Below are 23,048 nucleotides of genomic sequence, written 5' to 3'. Positions count from 1 at the left end.
AATCCTTGACCACCCTTTGGGTGACAAAGTTTTTCCTAATGTCCAACCTAAACCTCCCCGGCACCACCTGAGGCCGTTCCCTCTTGTCCTGTCGCTTGTTACCTGGGAGCAGAGACCCCCCCCCGCCTACAGCCCCCTGCCAGGCGGCTGCAGTGAGCAACCAGCCCCCCCAGCCTCCCCCTCTCCAGGCTGAGCGACCCCCATTCCCGCAGCTGCTGCTCCTCAGCTCCAGCCCCTCTGTGTCCCTCTGGGAGTGAGGGGCCCACAGCTGACCCTGTTGGAGGGGTGGCCTCAGTGGGTCCTGGGACAGAATGCCAGGATGCAGCAAGTGACCCGGGGTGGCTGTGGGGAGCATCCCAGGATGACTATGAGGAGGAGCATCCTGCAGTGGCTGCAGCGAGCACCCCGGGATGCAGTGAGAACCTTGGGATGCTACTACAAGCATCTGGGTACAGCTGCACTGAGCATCTTGGGGGGCAGGGGCAGGCACCTCCGAAAGGTGCTGCTGCTCTTTTTTTGGGGGTGGTGGTTAAATAAGACGACCCTCCAGAAAATGGCCACTGGGAAAGAAAAAAACAGCTTACATCCTGGTTTTATTAATTTCTTTATTAAAGCCTGATACAGAGGTGGCTGGGGAGTGGAAGGAAAAAAAACCCCAAAGCTCGCAACATTTATTTCAGACACGTAATTAATAAAACTAAACCAACCCAAAGACAAGGCAGCGCCGCCCTGGGCATGGCTGTCCCCCGTGCTGATGGTGGGCTTCCCCTGCTCGAATTTATGCAAAAAGAAGCAAATTTGCAGCCTGCTGAGGTGCTGTGCCCTGGCTGGATCCGGCCCGTGGGTCTGACCAGGGCAGGGGCTGCCCTTGCAGAAGCAGGGGGATGCTTGGCCAGTTTGGGAGCAATCCCAGCAGAAATGGGGCAGGATGCACCCAGCAAGCAAGGGAAAAATCAAGGAAAAACTACATTGATTTAACTGAAATGCTAAAAAAATAAAAAGGAATTATACTAACACTAATTCATCAGTTAAACGACGCGCTGGACTGGTCCATAGAGTTTAGGCCCTGACCAGGATCCTTTAAAATAAGCTTGTCTAGAAAATTGTAAATTTTTATATAGTTTCTCTCTAGTATATACACACACACGCACATGGCCCCCGCTGCCAGCAGGAGCACAATCAGCCTTTAGAAATAAATTACAAGCTCCCCCAAATGCTAGCATCAAATATACACATCATTCCTGGCACCTGCTTTTTTTTTTTTTTTTTCTTCCCTCATTTTTTTCTTTTTTTAAGGTGCTTTTTCAGCCTTTTTTTGGATTTTTGTTTGGTTTTGAGTGAATCCTACTTGCGGAAGCATCAGTGTAATTTTTTGGGGTATTTTTAGCATGATTATCTGAATTGCAAAAATATAAACCCCCTCACTGGACTGTTTACATCCTGACCCTGCGAGCTGCTGCGAGCGGCCGTGAGCGCAGTGGAGCAGCAGGGATGCTCTCGCTGGGGCAAATGATGGAGGAAGGGGGGAAAAGGGCTCTGTGGGGCAAAAGGTCTGTCCCAGCTCATGCTCGTTAGCACTGGAAGTTCATCTGGGGAATAGTGGCTGGGCAGGGGGGGTTCCCCAGGGGAGGCAGCAGGGCTGGGGGCAATCTCCATTCCCTCCTACATCACCCTGTCCCTGCCTTGTGCCTCCCTCCAGGCTTGGGCGTCTTCCTCCAGCTCCTTCCCACGCTCGGTCCCAGTCACAGCTCTGGGGTGGCCTTGGGGACGGGATGGTGACACGGGGCACGGGCCATCCCACCCTGCCATGGGGTGGGAGATGGCCCACGGGACCCCCCCAGCCCAGGCAGCGTCTTCCCCAGTGGGTAGCAAAGTGTGCGTGAGATCACACCATCCAAAACATTTTTTAAAAGAAGGATTTAAAAAAGGGAAAAAACCAAAAAGGCCCCATTTGCAGGGTGTGCAGGTGGGGACGGGGGCTCTGGGGCTGTGTCCCCAAGGTCTCCTCCATTGCCCAGCAGCTGAGCTCTAAGTGGGTGTGGGGGGCTGGGGGGGCATGGGGCCAGCTGGGGGGGTGGGCGGCAGCAAGCCCTTAGCTGGGCATCTGCACCTCGTCGTACACATCTGTGCCCTCCTCCTCTTCGAAGGTCACCACGGCATCGTCCGCATCCAGCTGGAGAGACAGGAGAGGGCATTAGGTGGGATGGGGATAGGGACACAGATGAAGATGAGGATGAGGATGGGGAAAGGGACACAGATGGGGATGGGGAGAGGGATGGGTGCAGGGACAGGGACAGTGCTGTGGTGCTCCCGGCTACGTACACATTTGAGCTCGACTTCGTGGAAGATCTTGGGCAGCAGAAGGCGCCGCAGGGGCACAGTGAGGATGAGGACGAAGGGTAGCGCCAGCGAGGCCGGGGTGGACTTCACCACCCACAGCAGCACAAGGACGATGATTTGGGTGACGGTGAAGAGGTGCATCCGCAAAGTCTTCACCTGCGGGACGAGGAGCCCAGTGGGGTCAGGGTGGTGGATCCAGCACCCCCCACCCTTCCTGGGGTGGCCCAAAGAGCCCAGCGAAGGTCAGCATCCAGCTCTCTGGGGAGCCCCAAGCAATTGCAGGCAGCGCCATGGGGTGTCACAGCCCAGGACACCCCCAAGCCCACAGCCACCCGGCCGGGCGATAGAGGGCTCACTCACCCGGGTGACGTAGGGCTCCTTGGGGTGGTACTTGGGTGGCATCAGCAAGAGCAGGATGCGGTCAAAGAGCTGGATGCCAAAGAGGGAGGTGACACCCATGTAGAGGAAGATGCCGAAGAGCACGGCCAGCGGGATGTACTTCAGGATGGGCTCCATGAGGATGGAGACGCCTGTGGTGGGCAAGGAGAGGTTGGAGAGAACCCCCAGGGGCACCTGCCCTTGCCGCCCGCATTGGGGGGCACCTCCCCAGCTCACCGATGAGCACAGCCACGAAGAAGCCGCTGACACGCTGTTCCTTGACCTCCAGGATCTGGGCCTTCTCGCTGGCAGCGGAGGTCTTGCTCATGACGGTGAGGGCATTGGCATGGGTGATGGTGCGGACGGTGGTGGCACTGAGCCAGGGCATGCCGAAGAGGGCGGCCAGCCCCCCCATGACCACAATCAGCAGCAGGTCCAGGTGGAAGCCAGAGCCCTTCACCAGCTTCCTCTCAGGCTTGCTGACAATGAGGCTGCCGGAGACAGGGAGGATGAGTTGGTGACACAGCACCCTGGGGAAGTCCCCTCCGTCCCTGTCCCACCCTGTGGCCCTCCCCATACCCCCCTGGTCCTCACGTGGTAATCTGCGTCTCGAGGAAGATGAGGATGAAGACCAGGAGGGCAGGCACCATGGTGGCAAACATCATCCAGATGGGGAAGGGGCTGTTATTCCCCAAGGGGTGGATAAACCAGCTCCGGGCAGACGCATTGGTGACCTCCAGCCCTTTGGGGACCTTCAGTTTCTGGATGGGAGAAGAGATGAGGGGGTGAGGGGACGAGGATGGGGCATTGGGACAAGCACCTGGCTCCATGTCCCCTTGTCACAGACACCCGTGTCCCCCCAGCCCTGCCCTTCCGCTGCTCCCGGACCTGCGTGTACGTGTCCTTGATGAAGAAGTCGACCAGCGCCATGACAAAGATGGAAATGGGCACCCCGAAGTCCCCGATCAAACGCCGGACCTGTGGGGACACCATGACCATGTTAAACGCAGACACCTGCGCCCCCACCCAGCTGAGGGGCCCACCCACCAGCTCTAGCAAAGAACTCTGCAGGAACGTGCAATGAGTTTGCACGGTCTCAGCCAGCCCCTTCAGGAACCCGCACCCGCTGAGCCCCCGTGCTGCCCCCAGCACTGCCCCCGGGCCCAGTGCGGTGGGGGGGGGCTGCCCCTGTGCCCCCGCCTCCTCACTTTGCCAGGCAGGAAGGAGCTGTTCTTGAACTTGCGGAGGAAGAAGGCCAGGAAGAAGGTGCCAGCCATGAGGACGAGGGACAGCAGTGCCGTGTTGGGCTCTGGCACGTGGGGCTGGACCGTGGCCTGCACATTGTAATGCCGCTGCAGCGGATGATTCTGGAAGATCTGGGGAAGGAAGGGGAGAAGGTCAGTGACGATGGGATCCCTGCTAGCGGGTAGGGATGGGGGATGCCCCTGCACCCCTCCTGCCATGCTGGGAGCCCCACAGCACCATCCCGGCAGGTGATGGGTGCAGGGTGTGTGCCAGGGTGGCCAGCGAGACTGGGAGCTTGGCACTGGGTGAGCGGGGGGTTATTTTTAGCCTTGGTTTTCTCCATGCTCCTTTGGAAATGGGACTGGACAGGGACTGGGTGGCACAGTGGGGATGGACAAGCATGACCCCACTGAGGACCATGCGTCACCCAGGGTGTTTGGGGCTGTGCCAAGCTCATAGAGGGGTGCACAGGGGCACCCCGGTGTGATAGGGGTCCAAGAGTGATGGGGCATGCGTCCTGCGTGTCACCTCTCCAGCACCAGACATGTCCCAGCAGGCACCCAGTGACACCAGCCCATTGCTGCTGTCCAACTGGGGAGGGTCTGAGCCAGGGGATGGGGGAAGAAGTTGGGGCTCCCCAGGCAGGTGCTGGACAAGGACCATGTTTTCTGCAGCCCAGGTGGGACATCTGCCCAGGCTTCACCTCCCTGCCCCAAAATCCCCCTGCAGAGAGAAGCATGAGCTGGGAAACACCTGGGAAAGGGAGATGGGCTGCATCCCTCGCCTGCATCCAGCTCATTTCTATGGAAACTTGGGTGATGACCACAATCTGCAGCTCCCCCCTTTCCCTGCTGCGGGACCCCCGTGCCCCTCACCGTGACAAGCTTGGAGAAGGTCTCGTAGATGAAGATGAGGGAGATGAGGAAGGAGAAGATCTCCTGGGTGTAGCGGGACAGGTAGCGCACCAGGAAGCTGCCCTCGCAGGCCACCACCAGCAGCACCAGCAGGATCATCCAGAAGCCGATCCAGACCCGGCCCACGATGTACTCTATGCCATTGTTGCTGCAGAACTGGGGAGCCAGAGGGCACAGCCCCATCAGGCCCCTGAAGCCCCCAGCATGCACACCCATGTGGGCTGGACCCCCGGGTCCCACGGTGGCCCTGTGCCTACTGCCCAGGGCTGGGGGGTGCTGGGATGAGGATAGTGGTACCTTGGTGTGGCAAGGCACCCCCTGCCTGGCAGCACCCACGTGGTGCCAGCTATTTGGCATCACCCACACGGTGTCACACACCTCGCATCATACCTGTGCCAGCACCTGCATGGCTCTATCTGCATGATGTCACCCCTGTGCCACCACCCATGTAGCAGCACCACCCATGTGCCATCCCACCAGTGCCATCCTGCATCTGGCATCACCCCTCTGCCATTCCACACGTGGCAGCACCCACATGACGTCCCCTTGTGGCAGCACCCTGTGCCTCTGCCAGGGCTGCTGGGGACAACGTGAGCCTGCTGTGGGGTCCACTGGTGGCTGGGGGGGGGCACCCAGGGGCACAGGGGGGCACCCACCGAGTAGAAGGCTTCCTCAAAGACGAGGAGGGGCCCTGAAAAGCCAACGACAAGCAGGGGCTGAGCGCTGAAGAAGCTGAAGAGGACGCACTGCACGCAGGTGGAGATGAGCAGCTCCGACACCCCCATCATGCCTTTGGTCTTCTCACCTGGGGGGGAGCAGAGCCGGTGGGTGCTGGGGGGGATGACACAGCTCTGTGTCCCACCACCCCATACCCCTCGGCACCAGGATTAGGGCACGCAATCCCCCCGCCAGGAGCATCCCCAGGGGATGGTGCTGCAGGTGGTTGCACCCCACTCCCCCAGCCCCGTGCCCAGCTGGGGGATGTCCCCGTCCCCTGGCGTGTCCCCAGCTTGTCCCCCCATTACTCAGTAAGCCTCCAAAGGTGATAGCAGGTGACAGTGCGGCGAAGTAGATGAAGATGATGGCAGCCAGGCACTGGGGGCTGAAGGCATCTTTGATGTCGCTGAGATACTTGGGGTACCGGCGGCAGATGTCCCGCACCAGCCCCCCAAAAGGTTTCCCCGTCCTGCGCAGGGGGTCATCATCCTCTGCTGGTGGTGCCTCCGCCCCTGGGGACACAAGCAGGTGGCCATGGGGGGACCCTGTGTGCAAGGTGGGGTCCCCGCCAACCATGGTGAAGGGGGATCCTGGGGGGGCCGGGGTGGTCCCTGCCATACATGGGCCTTTTGGGACGTCCTTGCGCAGCGCCTTCTTGCGGGGCTGGTAGCGGCGGCGGAGCAGGTCCTGCTGCAGTGGCACCAGGCTGCGCAGCAGCTGCTCGTTGGGGGTCTCGGTGGGTGGCAGGACGATGCTGGCCTCCAGGAAGTCCTCCACCCCCTGCAGCAGGTCCTGGCGGCCCTCAGCCAGGTAGGCGTCCCGGCGAAAGACCTACGAGGTGGCCCGGGGACAGATGTTCAGCTGTCTCCGGCACCCTTGGGTGCTTCTGGGCACCCACCCGGCCCCTGAGCATGCCCATGGGGATGGGGCATCATGGGGATGCGAGGGCATGAGGATGAGGGGGTGCATGGGGATAAGGGGGGTCATGGGACACAGGACCACAGGAGTGTGGGGACATGGTTGCCTGGACACACAAGGACAAGGGGACAATTGACTTCAGGGGCGTGGGCACATGGGGATACAGGTGCATGGGGACATGGCAGCACGGGGCCACAGAAGTGTGGGGACAGGGATGCATATGGACAGAGGGAAGGGGGTGCATGTGGACATGGAGACACGGGGACAGGGGTGCATGAGGACATGGAGGCCCAGAGGCATGGGGACACAGACAGGAACATGGCACAGGGGACGAGCCCTGTTAGAGGGTGCAGCCCCGGGGATGGGGACTTCGGGGGGCTCAGGGGGCCTGGCTCCCCAGACGGCAGTGCTGGTGGCAGTGACAGTGCTGGTGGCGATGTGGGCAAGCCGTACCCTCTCGGACATCATGGTGGCGACAGCACGGCCAATCTCGTGGTAGCTGATGTGGGGGCTGTCGGGGCCCAGGACGACGAAGAGGAAGCGCACGGGTAGGGGCACATCGAGGACGGCATCCAGCATCACTGCGTCCTTCAGGCGCACAAAGGCCAGCGTTGGCTGCTCCAGGAAGGCTGCGCAGCCTGGGGGGGATGATGGGACGGGACAAGGGTCACGGGGGGCCAAGCACAGGGACACGGGGCACAGGGACACAGAGCACAGGGACACAGGAGTACAGAAACATGGAGACACTGAAACATGGGGATGTCAGGACATGGAGACATCAGGATATGGAGACAAGGTGACAGAGAGGCATGGGGGTGCGGGGGGACACAGGGAATAGAATGGGGGCACAAAGACATGAGGACACTGAGGCATATGGACACACGGACACTGGGCACAGGGACATGGGGACACAGGGATAGATGGGCGTGGAGCACAGGGACATTGGGGCATAGGGGCACAGGGAACATGAGGACTTGGGAGCACAGAGGAGTGAAGAAATGGGACATGAGGACAAGGGACACGGGGCCAGAGAGCAGCGCTGAGCGGCAGCAGGTGGCGGCGAGGGCTGAGGATGAGGAAAGTCAAAAAAGGCACAAGAAATGCAGCGAGTGAGCAAGCAGGCAGCGACAGGCAGGTGCCAAAGCTCCCCCTGCTCACCCCAGCCCCGCACCCACCGCCCTGACTCCGCACCCGCCTCTGCACTGACCACTCACCCACAAGGACCAGCGTGGCCTCAGCATCCCTGGGGACCTTCTCGGGGAGCTGCGGTTTCGTGTCCCCACTCGGGCTCTGTTGCAGGCAGAGAATGGCAGGAATCAGGCAGCTGACCCTGGTGGCTGTCCCTTGCATGTCCCCCTCTGTCCCCTGCATGTCCCCCTCTGTCCCCTGCATTTCCCCCTCTGTCCCTTGCATGTCCCTCTCTGTCCCCTGCAAGCCTGGCTCCCTCGCTACCACCTCTGCACTGTCCCATGGCAGTGCCTCCCCTGCATGCACGTGTGCACATGTATGTGTGTGTGCATGTGCCTGCAAGTGTGAAGGTGTGTGCGTGCGTGTGTGCACATGTGTGTAAGGGCGAGAGACAGCGGTGTGCGTGGGAGTTTGGGGGGTTGCCTGTGCCCGTGCATTGCTGCATGCTCATGCGCATGTGAGTGCATGTGGATCGGTGTGCAAATGTGCATGAGTGTGTGTCAGTGGGTGTGGGCACTCCCCGGGGGTCCCCGTGAAAACCCACTCGCCGTGCAGCTGCCTGGTGTGCGCACCTGCGTGTACCAGGGGGTGTGTGCACACATCGCCGTGTGCACGTGTGCCCCTCTCAGCTGCCCTCCCCACACCCTGGCCGGACCCAGCACCCCCGACCCTGCGCCCCGGTGCCCCCCTGCTCCCCGCCACAGCCCCGTCCCCACTCGCCTGCTTGGCCCCGGGCAGCCTGCGCATTTCCAGGGGCTGCTGCAGCAGCGGCTGCTCCGTCTCTGCCTGGCCCGTGCCCGAGCGCTGCAGCTGTGCCCGCAGCAGGGTCCCGACCGACTCCACCTCGTCGGGGTGTCTAGAGCAGAGAGGTGGGTGTGTGATAGATGGGCCAGAGACATTGATGCCCCCCAAAACGACCCCCAGCCCTAGGGGTGCGCAGGGACCCCCAAGCCAGGCTGGGAGGCAAAGCCGAGCTGTGCAGAGGCTTTTCCACCCTGTGCCAGGCTCCAGTGGGACTCACTGGGGCTGGACCCAGCCTGGAGCCTGGGGTCCCCCCACGGGGCTGCCAGCCCTGGCCGTACTTGTGCTTCAGCAGCATCATCCTCAGGATGGCCTCCTGGTCCTGCGGCTTGATCTGCCCCTCGTAGATCATCTGGTCGATGAGGACATGGGCAATGGCCGCCAGCGACTTGGCTGCCACGTCAACAAGGACAGCACCTGTGGGGACAGCACCGTCACGGGCTGGCTGACATGGGGTCTCCACCACCACCCTGGCCCCAGCTGACACCCCCACCTTTGGCCAAAGCCCGTCGGACCTCCAGGAGGCTGTGGTAGGTCAGGAAGGAGAGATGGGGCTGGCCCCAGTGCCCAGCTTCCTTGAAGTCCTCCTCCAGCTGGAGCCAGTGGCTGGCCTCCATCCAGCACAGCTCCTTCGTGCTGTCCATGACCAGCTCATGCAGCTCCACATAGACCTGCAGCCAGAGCCGGGGGGGTCCAGGGTCTCTCTGGATGCACCAGGGACCCCCAGTAGACACAGAGCTGTGGCTCCCGTGCCAGCATCCCCACTTGCCCTGGTGTCCCCAGGTGAGGCCAGTCCCCAGGTGGCCACAGTCCAGCTGCTCCTCAGAATGGAGGGAGTGGGGGTCCCTGGGGCAGAACCTACCTCATGGGTGTCCTGCTGGGACAAGAGCGTCCTGCTCCCTGCCGCCTCCACATCCACATCAGTCACTGATGGAGCTGTGAGCGGAGCCACCAACACATTAGCTGGTCCCTGCCCCAGCCCAGACCCTCCTGGGGTCTGTTGGAAGCATCTCCCTCCCATCACCCTCATCCCAGACCCACCTGGGGTTGCCTGGATGCGTCCCCAGCTCCACCACCCCCACCCCAGACCTGGATGGGACTTGCTGGACATGTCCCACACCAATTGCCCCATCCCAGACCCAGCTGGGGTTTGCTGGATGTGTCCCTCCATCACCCCCCTGCCCCACCAGTGCCCACCTCCAGCCCCTTGCATACCTGCAGCCCGGCTCCTGGGGCAGGGTGACAGTCTGGGGACATCCCCAGGGCCAGGGTGAGGATGGGGCTCATGGCCACGCTCTGCCCTGCCACCCAGCCACTGGCACAACCCTGACCGCAGCACCAAGCACTGCCCCTTGCACTGGGATGGGAATAGCACATCCCCAGCCAGCCAGACCCCAGGAGCTCAAGGTGTCCCTGTCCCTGTTCTCCACCTACCTGCAGCCCCCCTGTGCTCCCCACGACCCCACAAGCTCTGGTCCTATAAAGCTGGGGCTGAGCCCCACACCCCGTGGCCGCCCTGTGTGCACCGTAAATCCCAGAGCACTTTGCCTTTGCTGACAGTAAACACCAGCGCGGCTCCTGCCCGCCCGTGGCGACCCGGCGCTGGGGACAGGCTCACCCTGTCCCCCTCTGCCCTCACTGGGGACCACTGCGGTCCCCCTCCTGTCCCCAGCCAGGTCATCCGCCGGGGGGATGCTGCAAGAGCTGCATCCCGCTCTGCCAGCTGAAGGATGCTGTGCCCGAGGGAGGGGGGATGGGGCGCGTGTTCCCCCTCGATGTCCCTGACAGCGTTGGCTGTGGCACGTGGGCACGAGCCTGTCCTTGTCCCGGCCTGCTGCCACCACCGCCAAGCCGCCCGGCGCCAACCAGCGTTCAGCCCCAAGTGGTTCTTGTCCTCACCCCAAACAAAGGCTTTATTTATCCTCAATCAGTGGGCAATTACGGGCAAGAGGCAGCGGTCACCCCGCAGCGTGCCCTGACGCCTGGGTGACGGTCACCCTGCGGAGGATGGGGATGAGAGTGGCAAAGCCAGGGTGGGTGGTGTGACGGAGGGCTTGGGGGGGGGGGGGCAGGAAGCCAGGGCTGGGCTTTGTCCCCCGCTGCCCCTGCGGTCACTCACGCTGCCCTCCGCCACGGTGGCTCGCCTGTCCTGGGGGGGCCCCGGCCGCACGCCTCCTCCCATCCACGTCATAGTATCCCCGGCGGCCAGGCAAGTACTGGCTGCAAAACACACCCCACCAGGACGGGGACATCAGTGCCGGGCACCCATGGGTGCCAGCAGCTCCCCTTGCCGGTGCCAGCCGGGCAGGCGGGGCAGTGTCCAGCCCCCTCCCCGATTTGGGGGACTCACCACAGGGGCGTCAGCTCCTCGGCTCGGGCCCTCCACGCGTGCAAGGGGGACGCGGTGCCGGTGCTGGCCCCTGTGCAGAACAGGTGGCAGCGTTACCCCCAACCTGCGTCACCCCAGATGGGGACCCAAAGGGCCTGGGTGCCAGGAGCCGGCACAGCCCAAGCACCCCCTCGGGGTGGCAGCTCTGAATCAACGGAGCTTTGGGCAAGGGGATGCTCCAGGGCACGCATACCCCCTCAGACTCCCCTCACCTCCCTCTGCAGGGGCTCTTGGCCGTGGCCTCAAGGACCCCGGGTGTCCCCAAGCTTGGCCCCATCTCGGGCACCCACAGCCCTCATGCTGGAGGTGGCACCTCGCCAGCTCCAGGGCTTCAGCAAAGGGGGTCGCTACCTTTGAGCAATGCAATGCCGAGGGCTGCGTGTCCCTGCCTGGCTGCCCCGGGCTCTGAGTGAGCCCTGCTGCCTGTGCAATGCTGGCACCCATGCAGGTCTAGCGCTTGTGCAAGACTGGCACCCATGCAACATGTCTGTGCCATGCTGGTGCCCATGCAACCTGTCTGTGCAATGCTGGCTGGCACCCATGCAACTGTAGTGCTTGTGCAAGACTGGCAGTCATGCAACACGTCTGTGCAAGGCTGGTGCCAATGCAACACATCTGTGCCATGCTGGCACCCATGCAACCTGGAACTGATGCAACGTGGGTGCCCATGCAGCACTGGCGCCCATGCAGCACTGGCGCCCATGCAATGCTGGCACCTATACAACACCCACATCCATGCAATGCTGGTGCCCGTGCGACACGCCTCTGCCATGCTGGTACCCATGTGCAGCTGGCACCCAGAGAACTCTGGCACCCATGCAACATGTGACCTTGAACCACTGGTGACCCTGCAATGCTGGCACCCAGCCAGTGCCAGTTCCCATGCAACACCGGCACCCATGCAATGCTGTCACCCATGTAACGCCGTCACCCCTGCAATGCTGGTGCCCGTGCAATGCTGTCCCCCATGCAGTGCTGGTGCCCAAGTGTGTCCAGTGTCCCCTAGCACCTGAGGGCACTACTCACCGCTCATCTCCCCCAGCGATAGGCGGTAACCCTTTATGCCGATATCCTCGTAGCCTTCAGGTTCCAGGGACCTCCTCATCCTCTCCTCATAGAGCTCCTGCAGGACAGAGAGAAGGGGGCTCAGTGGGGCGGGCACCCCCAGAACCTCACCGGGGCTGTGCCAGGGTGGGCGCAGGCTGGGTGCAGCAGCAGAGCCATGGCTTGGGGCCGGGTCTCCCTACCTGGCCGGGCACCTCCATGGCTCCGGGCTCGGCCCCCACTGCCACCTCGCTGCGTCCCAGCACTCAGCCCGGTGGCACCATTACCTGGCGCTCTGCGGCGTCGGGGCGGGCGCGGAGGGAAAGGGAGAGAGCACATGTTAGGAGAGACCAGGGCAGTGCTCGGTGCCCCCTGGGACATGGAACTTGTCCCCTGGGCTGGGGCTGGGGTTGGATGCCAGAGCCGTTCCCGCAGCCCCCGTCCGTGTAACCTGCTGGGTTACAGGCTGGGAGGTCCTGGGGCCGGGGGTCCCCAGGGAAGTGGTGCCCTGCCCTGCCGCCGGCCGGGATGGGAACGGACGTCAGGCGACGGCGAAGCCCTGGCAGCTTCCCACCGGGACACAACGTCCCTCCCTGGCCCACCCATACCCACGCACACCCGCTGGTCCTGCCGTGCCCTGGGGTCAGGTCCTGCACAGACCCACACCCAGGGGTCAGGTCCCATATAGGCCCACGCACATGGGGTGGGGTCCCATATAGACCCACACACGGGGGCTGGGGTGAGTCCCATATAGACCCATGCATGGGGGCTGGGGTCCCATATAAGCTCACACACGTGGGTGGGGTCGTATATAGACCCACCCACAGGGTCTGGGACACACACTGCAGTGGCCAGGCCCCCAGCGAGCCCCCGCAGCCCCTGGCAGAGCGCTGGGCTGAGAAAGGGGAAACTGAGGCACAGCTGGGCTCACGGGGGCGTCCCAAAGCAGCACGGCACAAGCACCCCGCAGCACCCCAGGGTGTGCACCCGGGGGGGGCCCTGCTGCCCACCCCCTCCCCAGCACCCAAAGCCTCTGCAGCCCCCGGGGCGGTGGAGGGTTCCCGGAGGTGGGGGGGTGCAGCCTGCGCCCTCATTCCCCTCCCCTGCACCCCGCTGTGCCCCCGCCCGGGCTCCCCCCCCGCCCCCCCTGCAGCTGCCCCGGGGCTGTGCCGGGGGACAACCGCCAGGGGGCGCCCTGCCGCCCCCCCGCGCGCCGCCCCCCCGCCCCGGGGCAGCCCCGGAGGGACGCGGGCGTCCGAGCCCCCCGTAACTCCCCACCCCCCCCGGTCTCCCCAGACCAGAGCCTCCGGGGGGGAGGTCCTGCCCTGGGACCCCCAGATCCCCCTGCCCCAACCCACCGCAGGGACACCCCAGGCTGGGGGGATGGTGACCCCAGTTGCCCCCCCGCCACCCCCTACCCAGAGACCCCATATGGGGGGTTCACAGGGGGGCTGCAAGGTCAGGGCGTGGGGGCTTTTGGAGGGGGGGACTAGCCCCCCCCTAGATCTCACCAGGGTGATGCAGGAGGTCGCTCCCAGCTGGGGGCCGGAGCCGGGGTGGGGTCACGGAGACCCCACTGGGGCCACGGGAGCCACGGCGGGGCCACGGGAACCACGGCGGGGCCACGGGAACCATGGCCGGCTCCGGACCCGGCCTCCTCCTTCCTGCCCCGCCTGGCCCCGCCAGTGCCGGCGGCCCCCGGCCCCCCAGGCTGGCCTGTCTTGGGCCCCCCCGGCCCCCCCAGCCCCGCCAGCGGCTCTTGCATCAGCCCGGTGCGCCGGGCTGCACCTCACTGATAACGCCCGGCTGGTGTCAGGCCCCATCCCGCTCCCCCCGCGGCCCCCCACGGCCCCCGCGGCACCCCGAGGCCAGGGTGAGGGGCTGGGGGGGCTGGGGGGCACCTTGCAGCCAGGTCACCCCAACCTGTCAAACCCACCCTGGCACCATATAGAGCCCATAGGTCCTGCAGCACATGTGCAATAGGGAGCCCCCCGCTCCAGCCCCAGACATCTCACACACGATGTAGGGCACATCCTATATGATATCCCTCATGTGCGCCGTATAGCGTGTGCACCTCCCACATCATGTACATGGTATGGAGTCCATAACTCCTACACCATACACCTCCCGTGTGCAATATAGAGCCCCTATCTCCTACACTATGTAGCCAACACGCTCGGTATAGAGCCCATACCTCCCACACCGCGCAGCTAGCATGACAGGACGGGGCTCACGCCTCCTATGCCATATATCCAGCTTGGCTCCATGTAGAGCCTGTACCTCCCAAAGCACATATTGCACACACTCAGCATGGAGCCCATACCTCCCACACCATCCACACAGTGCAGGACCTCCCACTCACAGCAGATGCTCAGTATGGAGCCCATACATCCCATGCCATCCATGCAGTGTGGCTCAGCTCCCTCCTGCAGCAGGTGCAGTATGGAGCCCATACATCCCACGCCATCCATGCAGCGTGGCTCAGCTCCCTCCTGCAGCAGGTACCCAGCATGGCTCAGTATGGAGCCCATACATCCCACGCCATCCATGCAGCATGGCTCAGCTCCCTCCTGCAGCAGGTGCAGTATGGAGCCCATACATCCCACGCCATCCATGCAGCGTGGCTCAGCTCCCTCCTGCAGCAGGTACCCAGCATGGCTCAGTATGGAGCCCATACATCCCACGCCATCCATGCAGCATGGCTCAGCTCCCTCCTGCAGCAGGTGCAGTATGGAGCCCATACATCCCACGCCATCCATGCAGCGTGGCTCAGCTCCCTCCTGCAGCAGGTACCCAGCATGGCTCAGTATGGAGCCCATACCCTCCTGGCTCACAGCACCTCCCACCCCAGCACACCCCACTGACAACCCCACAGACCCCACCCCACACTGTGGGCACCCCAGGCTGCTCCCCCAGCCCCGCCTGGCCCTTCCATCCCCCACCCACCCTGTTGCCCACTCCCAGCACCCAGGAGCACCCCACGCCGCCCCTGCCCCCACACCTACCCTGGGGGTGGCTCCGCGACGCCCCTGCCCTCGCCGCCAGCACCTGCCCCAGCTCTGCCGGCTGCTGCCCGTGGGGAAAGAGCTGCACGGCACAGGGGTGCGCACCCAAATGCCCTGAGTCACGCTCACCTCCCTAATCTCCCCCCCCTTGGGCTCACCCGGCCCCCCCGGGGCCCCCTGTAAACAAGGTTATCGGGGTGCAACATCTTGCAGCGTGGAGGCTGCACCCTGCCTGCTGCCTGCTGCACCCTGCGGCCCTCCCCAGCCGCTCGCTCTGCCCCAGCCGGGCCATGCCATGCTCCCGGACCCCCCCCCCCCGCTACACCACCCCCCTCCCCCTGCTATCTTGTTTATGAGGCTCCGGGTTTCCCTGTGGGGAATCCCCAGGAACCCTCCGGCTATCCCCCTCCTTCACTTGGGATTGGGGTTTTCTCTTTTATATATATTTTTTTTTAAGGGGGGGGGGGGAGCCTGGGGAGGTTCCCCTGGGGGAGAAGGCACAAGATAACAGCAGGGTGGGGGGACGTGGCTGGGCTTCCCTCTGTCCCCCGGCATCCCAGTCCCCCGGCTGCCCTGCAGGGAGGTGGTGGGGTGGGCACAGCTGCTGCAGTGCAGGGTGAGGGGGGTTGCACACGTGTGTGTGTGCATGCGTGAGTGCACATTTGTGTGACCATTTGTGTGTGCAGGCACATGTGTGCATGCATGTGCGTGTGTGCCTGTATTTGCAATGCTCCTGAAGCGCTCTGCACACCCCAGGGTGCAAGAGCAAGGACAAGGGTGAGGTGAGCAAGCCTTGCACACCAGCCCCCCCAGTGCTCAGGGACAGCTGGGGGGGGCTACCCCAGCTGGGGGCCATGGCAGGTCCGTCCCATATGCTGGGGACCTTGTTAGCACCCGGTGCAGGCCAGGAGGGGCGACAGCCACGGGCTGGGTGCTCCGATAACAGCCCCCGGCGTTATCTGGGTGCTGCCAAGGGCCCCCCTCCCTGCAGCAGCCCTGGGGATTTGGGGGGTCCCTCCTGCCCCAGGGTACCCTGCTGCCCCCCAGCTGGGCGCTCTGGGCTGAGTGCCCTTTGCAGGGGCAGAGGAGGGTGTGGGGTACCCTGGGGGGCACAAGGACGGGGGGGCATGTCCCTGTGGGTTGTGGCTGGGGGGGGGTGTCCCTCTGCTCAGGGCGACTGATTTATCTGGGTGCTGTGGGGGGGATGTGGGTGCCTGTGGCATTCACACCCCCTCCGGGATTTCCCTGGCACATCAATGGGGAAACTGAGGCATGGTGCAAAAGCAGGTGCTGGGAGCATTGTGGGGCTCCCCCCTGGCACAGCCACCCCGCTGGGGGCTTGGACCCCCTCCACCCCTTCGCATGGGGGTCCCCATGCCCCACAGCCCCAGAGGTGATGCTCAGCATCCCCCAAACCAGCCACCCGGGGCAGGGTGGGGGGCAGCTCAGCTCAGCCCTGTGGGGGGTTCAAGGGCCCCCCCCAGTTACCCCGGGGGCTGCCCAGGGCCCGTCCAGAGCCTGCCCGCCCCGTCCAGAGCCTGCCCGCCCCGACGGGGTCCCCACCGGTGGCACGTCATGGTGAGAGGGGCTGGGCCCTGCAGGGAGGAGGCCCCCCCAGGGACTGCTGCCCCCCCGCTTCATCCCCCCTCTTTCTCCCCCATCCCCTCCCTCCCCAGGGGCGAGATTTGGGGGGGCCGGGGGCGGGGAGAGCACCGGGCCCCGCATCCCTTCTTTTTTTTTTTTTTTTTTGGGGAGGGGGGGGGCGGCGCACGGCCCGTCGGCGTGGGCATCGCGGGGGGCGGCGAGCGCAGCCTGCACGGCGCGGGGGGCCGCGGCGGCGCGGGGGGGCCGCGGGGGAGGGGGGGCCGCGGGGGAGGGGGCATCGCCCGTGGCCGCGGCCCCGGGGCCGGCCCGGCGGGGCGCGCTGCGGCTGCCATGGCTCTGGGGCTCGCCAAGAAAGGCTCCTCCCGGAACATCGCCGTGGAGAGGAAAAACCTCATCACCGTCTGCAGGTGGGGGGGCACCCGAAATTGGGGGGGGGGCGGGGGGAGCGGGGAGGGAGAGGACCACCGCCGGTGGGGCTGGAGGAGGGGGGGTTGGGGGATGGGAGGGGGGTGGGAAGGAGGAGGGCTGGATGGGGGGTTCACCCCCCCTTCCCCCCCCCCCCCGCGGCCCCTTCACCCTAGGGGTGTGTGTTTTGTTGTTGCTGCAGTCGCTTTTGAGGGGGGGGTGTCAGATCTGGAGGGGAGGATGGGGGGGAGGAGGATGATGGGGATGCGGCGAAGCGGGGGGGCTGGGGAGCTGCGGGGCCGCGGGGCTGCGGGGCCGGGGGGGGGGCAGGGTGGTTGGGCTGGGGGCGCTCTGGGGGGTGATGGCGGGAGGGGGTGGGAGGGGTGTTGGGGACACAACGACAACATGGAGGCTCCCGGTGCCGGTGATGCGGGGGCAGCCAGGCCGGGCGCGGGTGGGGGGACGCTGGAGGGGCCGGGGGAGGGCTGGGGGCAGCGGGGCTCGGCTGGGGGGGCTCGGGCAGGGACCCCCCAGCGGGTGGGGGGCCAAGGAAGTGACGTCAGGGCCCTGCTACGGGTGCAGGGATGAAGGGATGGAGGCGACCGGGATGGAGGATGAGGGTTGTCATGGAGACACCCAGCTGGACCAGGGCGGGGTGTGTGTGGCAGGGATGGGGATTAGGCGTTGGGGGCTGGTGGTCCTTCCCTGTCCCCAGCCCCCAAGTGTGGGGAAGGCATGAAGCCCCCCCAGCCCTGGTTAGGGGCTGTGATGGGACTTGGCTGCTGGGGGGGGCTACTGAGGCTGGGGGGCACCATGCCAGGGACCCCCAAGTCCTGCTGTTGGGGTCTGGGGGACCCCAGAGCTCCTCACGGTGGCACGGGGCACCTTCAGACATTGCTGTCATGGCATGGGGACCCCCAGAGCTCCTCACCGTGGCACGGGGCACCTCCAGACATTGCTGTCATGACATGGGGACCCCCAGAGCTCCTCACGGTGGCACGGGGCACCTCCAGACATTGCTGTCATGACATGGGGACCCCCAGAGCTCCTCACCGTAGTACGGGGCACCTCCAGACATTGCTGTCATGACATGGGGACCCCCAGAGCTCCTCACCGTGGCACGGGGCACCTCCAGACATTGCTGTCATGACATGGGGACCCCCAGAGCTCCTCACGGTGGCACAGGGCACCTCCAGACCCTGTTGTCATGACATGGGGACCCCCAGAGCTCCTCACGATGGCACAGGGCACCTCCAGACCCTGTTGTCATGACATGGGGACCCCCAGAGCTCCTCACGATGGCATGGGGCACCTCCAGACATTGCTGTCATGACATGGGGACCCCCAGAGCTCCTCACGATGGCATGGGGCACCTCCAGACCTCTCGTCCTGACACCAGGATGTCTCCAGACCTCACTGCCGTGCCATGAGGCATTGCCAGACACCGCTGCCATGATGAGGCACCTTCCACCTGCTGTCATGGGGACCCCCAGTCTCACCTTGCCCACGTGTGGCTGTGACCCACAGATGGGGCAACACACCCCCCCCATGCAAACAGCTGCCCCCTGCCCTGCTGTCCTGCCGGGCTCAGCGGGTTTCGTGTCTTCGGCATCTCTGCGCCAAGCACGAGTGGCTGGGCGGAAGGGGAAGCCATCACCGCCCGCGCGCGGCCGGGGAGGAAGGGGGCCTTTGTTCGCCCTTCCTGGCCACTTGCACAGCGGGGCAGTGGCGGCCGCCCCAGCGGGCTCCCGGGGGACGTGGGGACACGGGGGTCAGCAAGCCGCAGCCCGCGGCTCGGCCCACTGCCCTCTTCCCCCTGCTGAGCTCCAAAGCCAACATCTGCGAAAGCATTTTGCTGTTGCTAAAACCTAACGTGTGCTGGGTGGCTGCTGGGTGCCCATCCCCTCCCACCCGTGATGCCCACCCCCACCAGGTTCTCAGTGAAGACCCTGCTGGAGAAATACACAGCAGAGCCCATCGACGACTCCTCTGAGGAGTTCGTTAACTTTGCCGCCATCCTCGAGCAGATCCTCAGCCACCGCTTTAAAGGTAATGGTGGCCCGTGGGGATGGGCGGCTGTGCAACCCCCGGCGCGTCCCTGTCCCCATCCCTGTGCCACACGGTGGATGGGGATGCATGTGTGCCTGTGCTGGCACCAGGGAGCATGGCCGGGCTCTGGCTTGGTGCTTGCCAGGCTGCTGGGGTCTGCTGGCACAGCAGCTCCCACCCGCAGCCCCTCGGTCCCCACAGGCCCAGTCAGCTGGTTCAGCTCGGATGGGCAGCGAGGCTTCTGGGACTACATCCGCCTGGCCTGCAGCAAGGTCCCCAACAACTGCGTCAGCAGCATCGAGAACATGGAGAACATCAGCACCTCCAGGGCCAAGGTCAGGAAGGTGCCAGCCCCAGCCCTGTCCCTGCCTCTGTCCCTGTCCCTGCCTCTGTCCCTGTCCCCATCCCCTTTCCTATTCCTGCCCCTGTTTCCATTCACACCTCGTCCCTGGCACATGGACCCATCCCCATCCCCATCCCCATCCCCATCTCCATCTTTATCTCCATCCCATCTGTGTCCCCATCCCGTCCTCATCTCATCCCATCCCCCATCCCCGTCCCCATTCTATCTCCATCCCACCACATCCCCATCCCTGTTCCCGTCCCCTCCCTGCCCCATCCCCATCCCTGGCACCCTGCCCTTGTGCAGCCCCACCTCACCCCACAGCACCCCCCGGGGTTACTGGGGTGAAACAGGAGCTGTGGGTCCCCACGGGGGGATAACGGGGCCCAAAGCGGCTCCCGGGTGGGGATCACCTGCCTGCCAGCACCCAGAGCCCCAGGGGCAGGCGGGGCATGGCGGGGGGCAGCTGAGGGTGGCACCCATCCTCGGGGCTGCCCCGCGGGGCCATGCCTTGCAGGGCCGTGCCTGGATCCGCGTGGCGCTGATGGAGAAGCGCATGTCTGAGTACATCTCCACGGCCCTGCGGGACACACGGACCACCAGGTGAGCAGCCGGTGGCACGGCTGGCTGCGGCCATGCCTGCACCACCCCACGGTGCTACGGGTGTGGGGGTGCACAGGGTGGGCGCTGCGGCACGGTCCGGGCTGCCAGTGGGTGCCCATGCAGCCGTGTTTTCCCCCACAGGCGGTTTTATGACGACGGGGCCATCATGCTGCGCGAGGAGTCCACAGTGCTGACGGGGATGCTCATCGGGCTCAGCGCCATTGACTTCAGGTAGTGGTGGGCAGCACAGTGGGATGGGGTCACCCTGCGTGGCCCCCCCACGGGCCACTGGGGCTGCCCTGACCCTCTTCTCCATCCGCCACTCAGCTTCTGCCTGAAGGGTGAGGTGATGGACGGTAAAACACCCGTGGTCATCGACTACACACCCTACCTGAAGTTCACGCAGAGGTAAGAGCCGGGGTGACCTCCTTGGGTTGGGGACCCCACTGTCTCTCCGGCACGTGCCAGCCCTGTGCCGCAGTGCTGTCCCTGGTGAGCCCCTGTGCCCCCCAGCTACGACTATCTGAGTGAGGAGGAGGAGCGGGGCAGCGTGGAGAGCAGCACAAGTGAGGACAGTTCCCCTGAACACCCCTACCTGCCCCTGGTCACCGATGAGGACAGCTGGTACAACAAGTGGCGCAAGATGGAGCAGAAATTTCGCATCGTTTATGCCCAAAAGGTATTGGGAGCCAGGATGAGGCCATCTGGTACCAGTCCCCCTGGGATGCTCCAGCTTGGAGCATCCCCCCGCTGCATCCCCACTCCCGCAGCCCAGTGGTACTCGCAGCTGTGGTGTCCCAGCTCTCTCCTTGTCACGTTGGGTGGCCCTGGGGACACGGGGGGTTGGGTGGTGGCACACTGCTGATGGCAGCTTCACACAGGGGTACCTGGAGGAGCTGGTGCGGCTGCGGGAGTCACAGCTGAAGGACCTGGAGGCAGAAAACAAGCGGCTGAAGCTACGCCTGGAGGAGGTGATGGTGCAGAACCAGCTGGAGAAGAGGGAGCTGGAGGGCGTCATCCTGGAGCTGCAGGAGCAGCTGTGAGTGGGGACATGCTGCCGGGCCTGGCTGGGCATGGTGGGTGGGGGGTTCCCGAAGCCTGGGTGTCCCATGGGCTCTGGGGTGGGTAGTTGGTCCCCAGCACCCCACTGACTCTGAGGGGCAGGTGAGTGGTGGTCCCTGGTACCCCATACACTCTGGGGTGTGATGGGGTGGTGGGCTCCCAGTGCCCGAGTGCCCCATACGCCCTGTGGGGGACACAGCGGCTCCCCAGTGTCCCATATGTCCTGTAGGACACGGTGGGTCCCTACCCCACACGTCCCGTGGGCCATGTCGCCTGGCAGGTCCCCAGCACTGGTGGCTGTGCCAGGTGCTGAGCACCCACCTTTGCCGCAGGACGGGGCTGATCCCCTGCGAGAACCCGCAGCTGGCCCAGCTCTCCAAGGAGATGGTGACACCCTTGGTGAACCAGTGGCCATCGCTGGGGACCCTCAACGGCAATGAAAGCAGCTCAGACAGCAAGCTCTACCGGAGGTAACCCCCCCGGGGGGGGGCAGAGCTGCCTCGACCTGCACCCAGCACCCAGCACCCTACCCCACCCCGGGGGGGGTCTGCCCCAGGCAGGGGACAGGGAGAAGGGCTGGCCCTAGCTGATGGGGCTGTCTCAGCCCCGGGGGCCGCGGCGCGGGGGGCTCAGCGCCGTCCGTCCGCAGGCACAGCTTCGTGAGCACCGACCAGCTCTCGGCCGAGAACAGCCTCAGCTCCGACTCCCAGCGCCTGGGCGAGGGCAAGCGCGAAGGCGAGCCCTGGGGGCCCTTGGGTAAGCCCCCCCACACGCACACCATAGGGTGCCCCACGGGGTTCAGTATGCCCCCCAACACGCACCCAGGCGTTTGGACCCCCCCAGCAGCCCCCTCCTCATGCTGGGGATGCTGTCCCAGCAGCACAAGGACACCCAGGTCCCTCTCGCAGAGGTGGTCCCTGTCCCCGTCCCCCCGCGGCAGGGCTGGGGTGTGATGCTGCAGCCCCCCGCGACGCCGGCCCCGCTCTGTGCCCGCAGGGAAGGACCCCACGCCCTCCATGCTGGGGCTCTGCGGCTCCCTGGCCTCCCTGCCCAGCTGCAAGTCCCTGGCCAGCCTCAAGTCCAACGAGTGCCTGGTGAGTGACAGCACCGAAGCCAGCCCGACCCGCAGCCCCAGCTGAGACCCCCGGCCCCCTCGCCGCCCCCCAGCCTGGCCGCTCGGCCCAGCGTCGTGGCGGAGGACTGACCACGCGTGTCCCCCCTCGCTGTCCTGGGACCGACGAGGGACTCGCCGCACCCACCGGGGAGGCTGGGGACTAGCGTCCCTCTCCCCATCTTGACACCCCACGCCAGCCGCAACTCGGACCCCCAGCTGAAGACATGGACCCGTTGGGATGGGGGATGCTGGACTGGGACCCACATGAGCTGGGGCTGGGGGGCAAACTGTGCCATGGGGGGGGATGCAGGGAGCGATTGCTGCCGGGGAGCAAGGGAGGGGGCTCAGGGCCAAAACCCCTCCAGGGGTGAGGGTCCGGGCACAGCCCCCTGCTCAGCCCAGGAGCACTGCTCTTCCCTCGGATGCCCACCTGGGCTTTGCGTGCCCTCTAGTGCCCAGCCTCCCCCCCCCCCCAGGCGCTGCAGGGGGGCCTGTCCCTCCCTTTGGGGACCTGCTGGCCCTCCTTGCAGCAGCATCCTCACGACAGGGATAGGCTCCCCCCCTCCCTTCTCCTTCCCATCCTCCCCTGGGTTTTGGGTTGTTTTGGGCGATTTTGGTTTTTAATTCAGCCCCACCTGCCTTGTTGGAGCGAAAGGAATCAATAAACGCAGCAAGCAGATCCAGCCTCCGTGAGCCCCCGGGCTGGGAGACACAAAGCTGAGGAACAGACCCCTTGTGCCTCCCCCGGGGGGGATGCTGGGAGGGGGGAGGGGGTGGGCACAAAACCAGCGAGCCTCCTCCAGCCCTGCCCTGAGAGCAGGGAGAGCACCCATGGGACACAGCCCGGCACCCCCTGCCCCATCAACAGTGGGTTGTGGTGGGGGGCAGCAGGGGCTGGGGGCTCCTTACCCCCAGCGAAAGCCCAGCA

At 64.9% G+C, this 23,048-nt stretch overlaps 2 protein-coding genes across 11 annotated transcripts; one reads left to right on the top strand and one right to left on the bottom strand.

Annotated features, from left to right (window-relative positions):
• Positions 1-587: 587 nt before the first annotated feature.
• On the bottom strand, positions 588-15,095 carry SLC4A1 (solute carrier family 4 member 1 (Diego blood group)). Of its 7 annotated transcripts, XM_080369571.1 has the most exons (22): positions 14,940-15,075; positions 12,138-12,229; positions 11,917-12,013; positions 10,852-10,921; positions 10,621-10,721; positions 9,364-9,437; positions 8,995-9,172; positions 8,783-8,918; positions 8,421-8,556; positions 7,727-7,802; positions 6,966-7,150; positions 6,215-6,425; positions 5,903-6,106; positions 5,534-5,682; positions 4,839-5,033; positions 3,927-4,094; positions 3,607-3,696; positions 3,313-3,479; positions 2,956-3,209; positions 2,701-2,870; positions 2,323-2,496; positions 588-2,173 (listed from the first exon to the last, which is right to left on the bottom strand). In XM_080369571.1, exons 2-22 carry the CDS (start codon positions 12,153-12,155, stop codon positions 2,093-2,095), a joined length of 2,934 nt encoding a protein of 977 aa, XP_080225697.1. In that variant the 5' UTR covers positions 12,156-12,229; positions 14,940-15,075; the 3' UTR covers positions 588-2,092. The 7 variants fall into 7 exon arrangements, with proteins under 7 accessions (XP_080225697.1, XP_080225694.1, XP_080225695.1 ...); XM_080369568.1 differs by having other exon boundaries at positions 5,903-6,425; XM_080369569.1 differs by lacking the exon at positions 14,940-15,075 and adding an exon at positions 13,446-13,595 and having other exon boundaries at positions 5,903-6,425.
• Positions 15,096-15,211: 116 nt separating this feature from the next.
• Positions 15,212-22,799, top strand: RUNDC3A (RUN domain containing 3A). 4 transcript variants are annotated; one of them, XM_080369615.1, is made up of 11 exons: positions 15,212-16,951; positions 18,883-18,998; positions 19,200-19,333; positions 19,859-19,944; positions 20,086-20,175; positions 20,272-20,352; positions 20,458-20,623; positions 20,826-20,983; positions 21,339-21,476; positions 21,656-21,762; positions 22,003-22,799. In XM_080369615.1, the coding sequence occupies exons 1-11, from the start codon at positions 16,212-16,214 to the stop codon at positions 22,143-22,145; spliced, it is 1,959 nt and encodes a 652-aa protein (XP_080225741.1). In that variant the 5' UTR covers positions 15,212-16,211; the 3' UTR covers positions 22,146-22,799. The 4 variants fall into 4 exon arrangements, with proteins under 4 accessions (XP_080225741.1, XP_080225742.1, XP_080225744.1 ...); XM_080369616.1 differs by lacking the exon at positions 21,656-21,762; XM_080369618.1 differs by lacking the exon at positions 21,656-21,762 and having other exon boundaries at positions 21,287-21,476; positions 22,003-22,137.
• Positions 22,800-23,048: the final 249 nt, after the last annotated feature.

Source organism: Falco punctatus (assembly GCF_963210335.1).
Source record: "Falco punctatus genome assembly, chromosome: 19".
In the NCBI taxonomy this organism is placed as follows: Eukaryota; Metazoa; Chordata; class Aves; order Falconiformes; family Falconidae; genus Falco; species Falco punctatus.
Note: the sequence above shows the minus strand (reverse complement) of the source record. Positions and strands in the feature narration are given on the sequence as shown.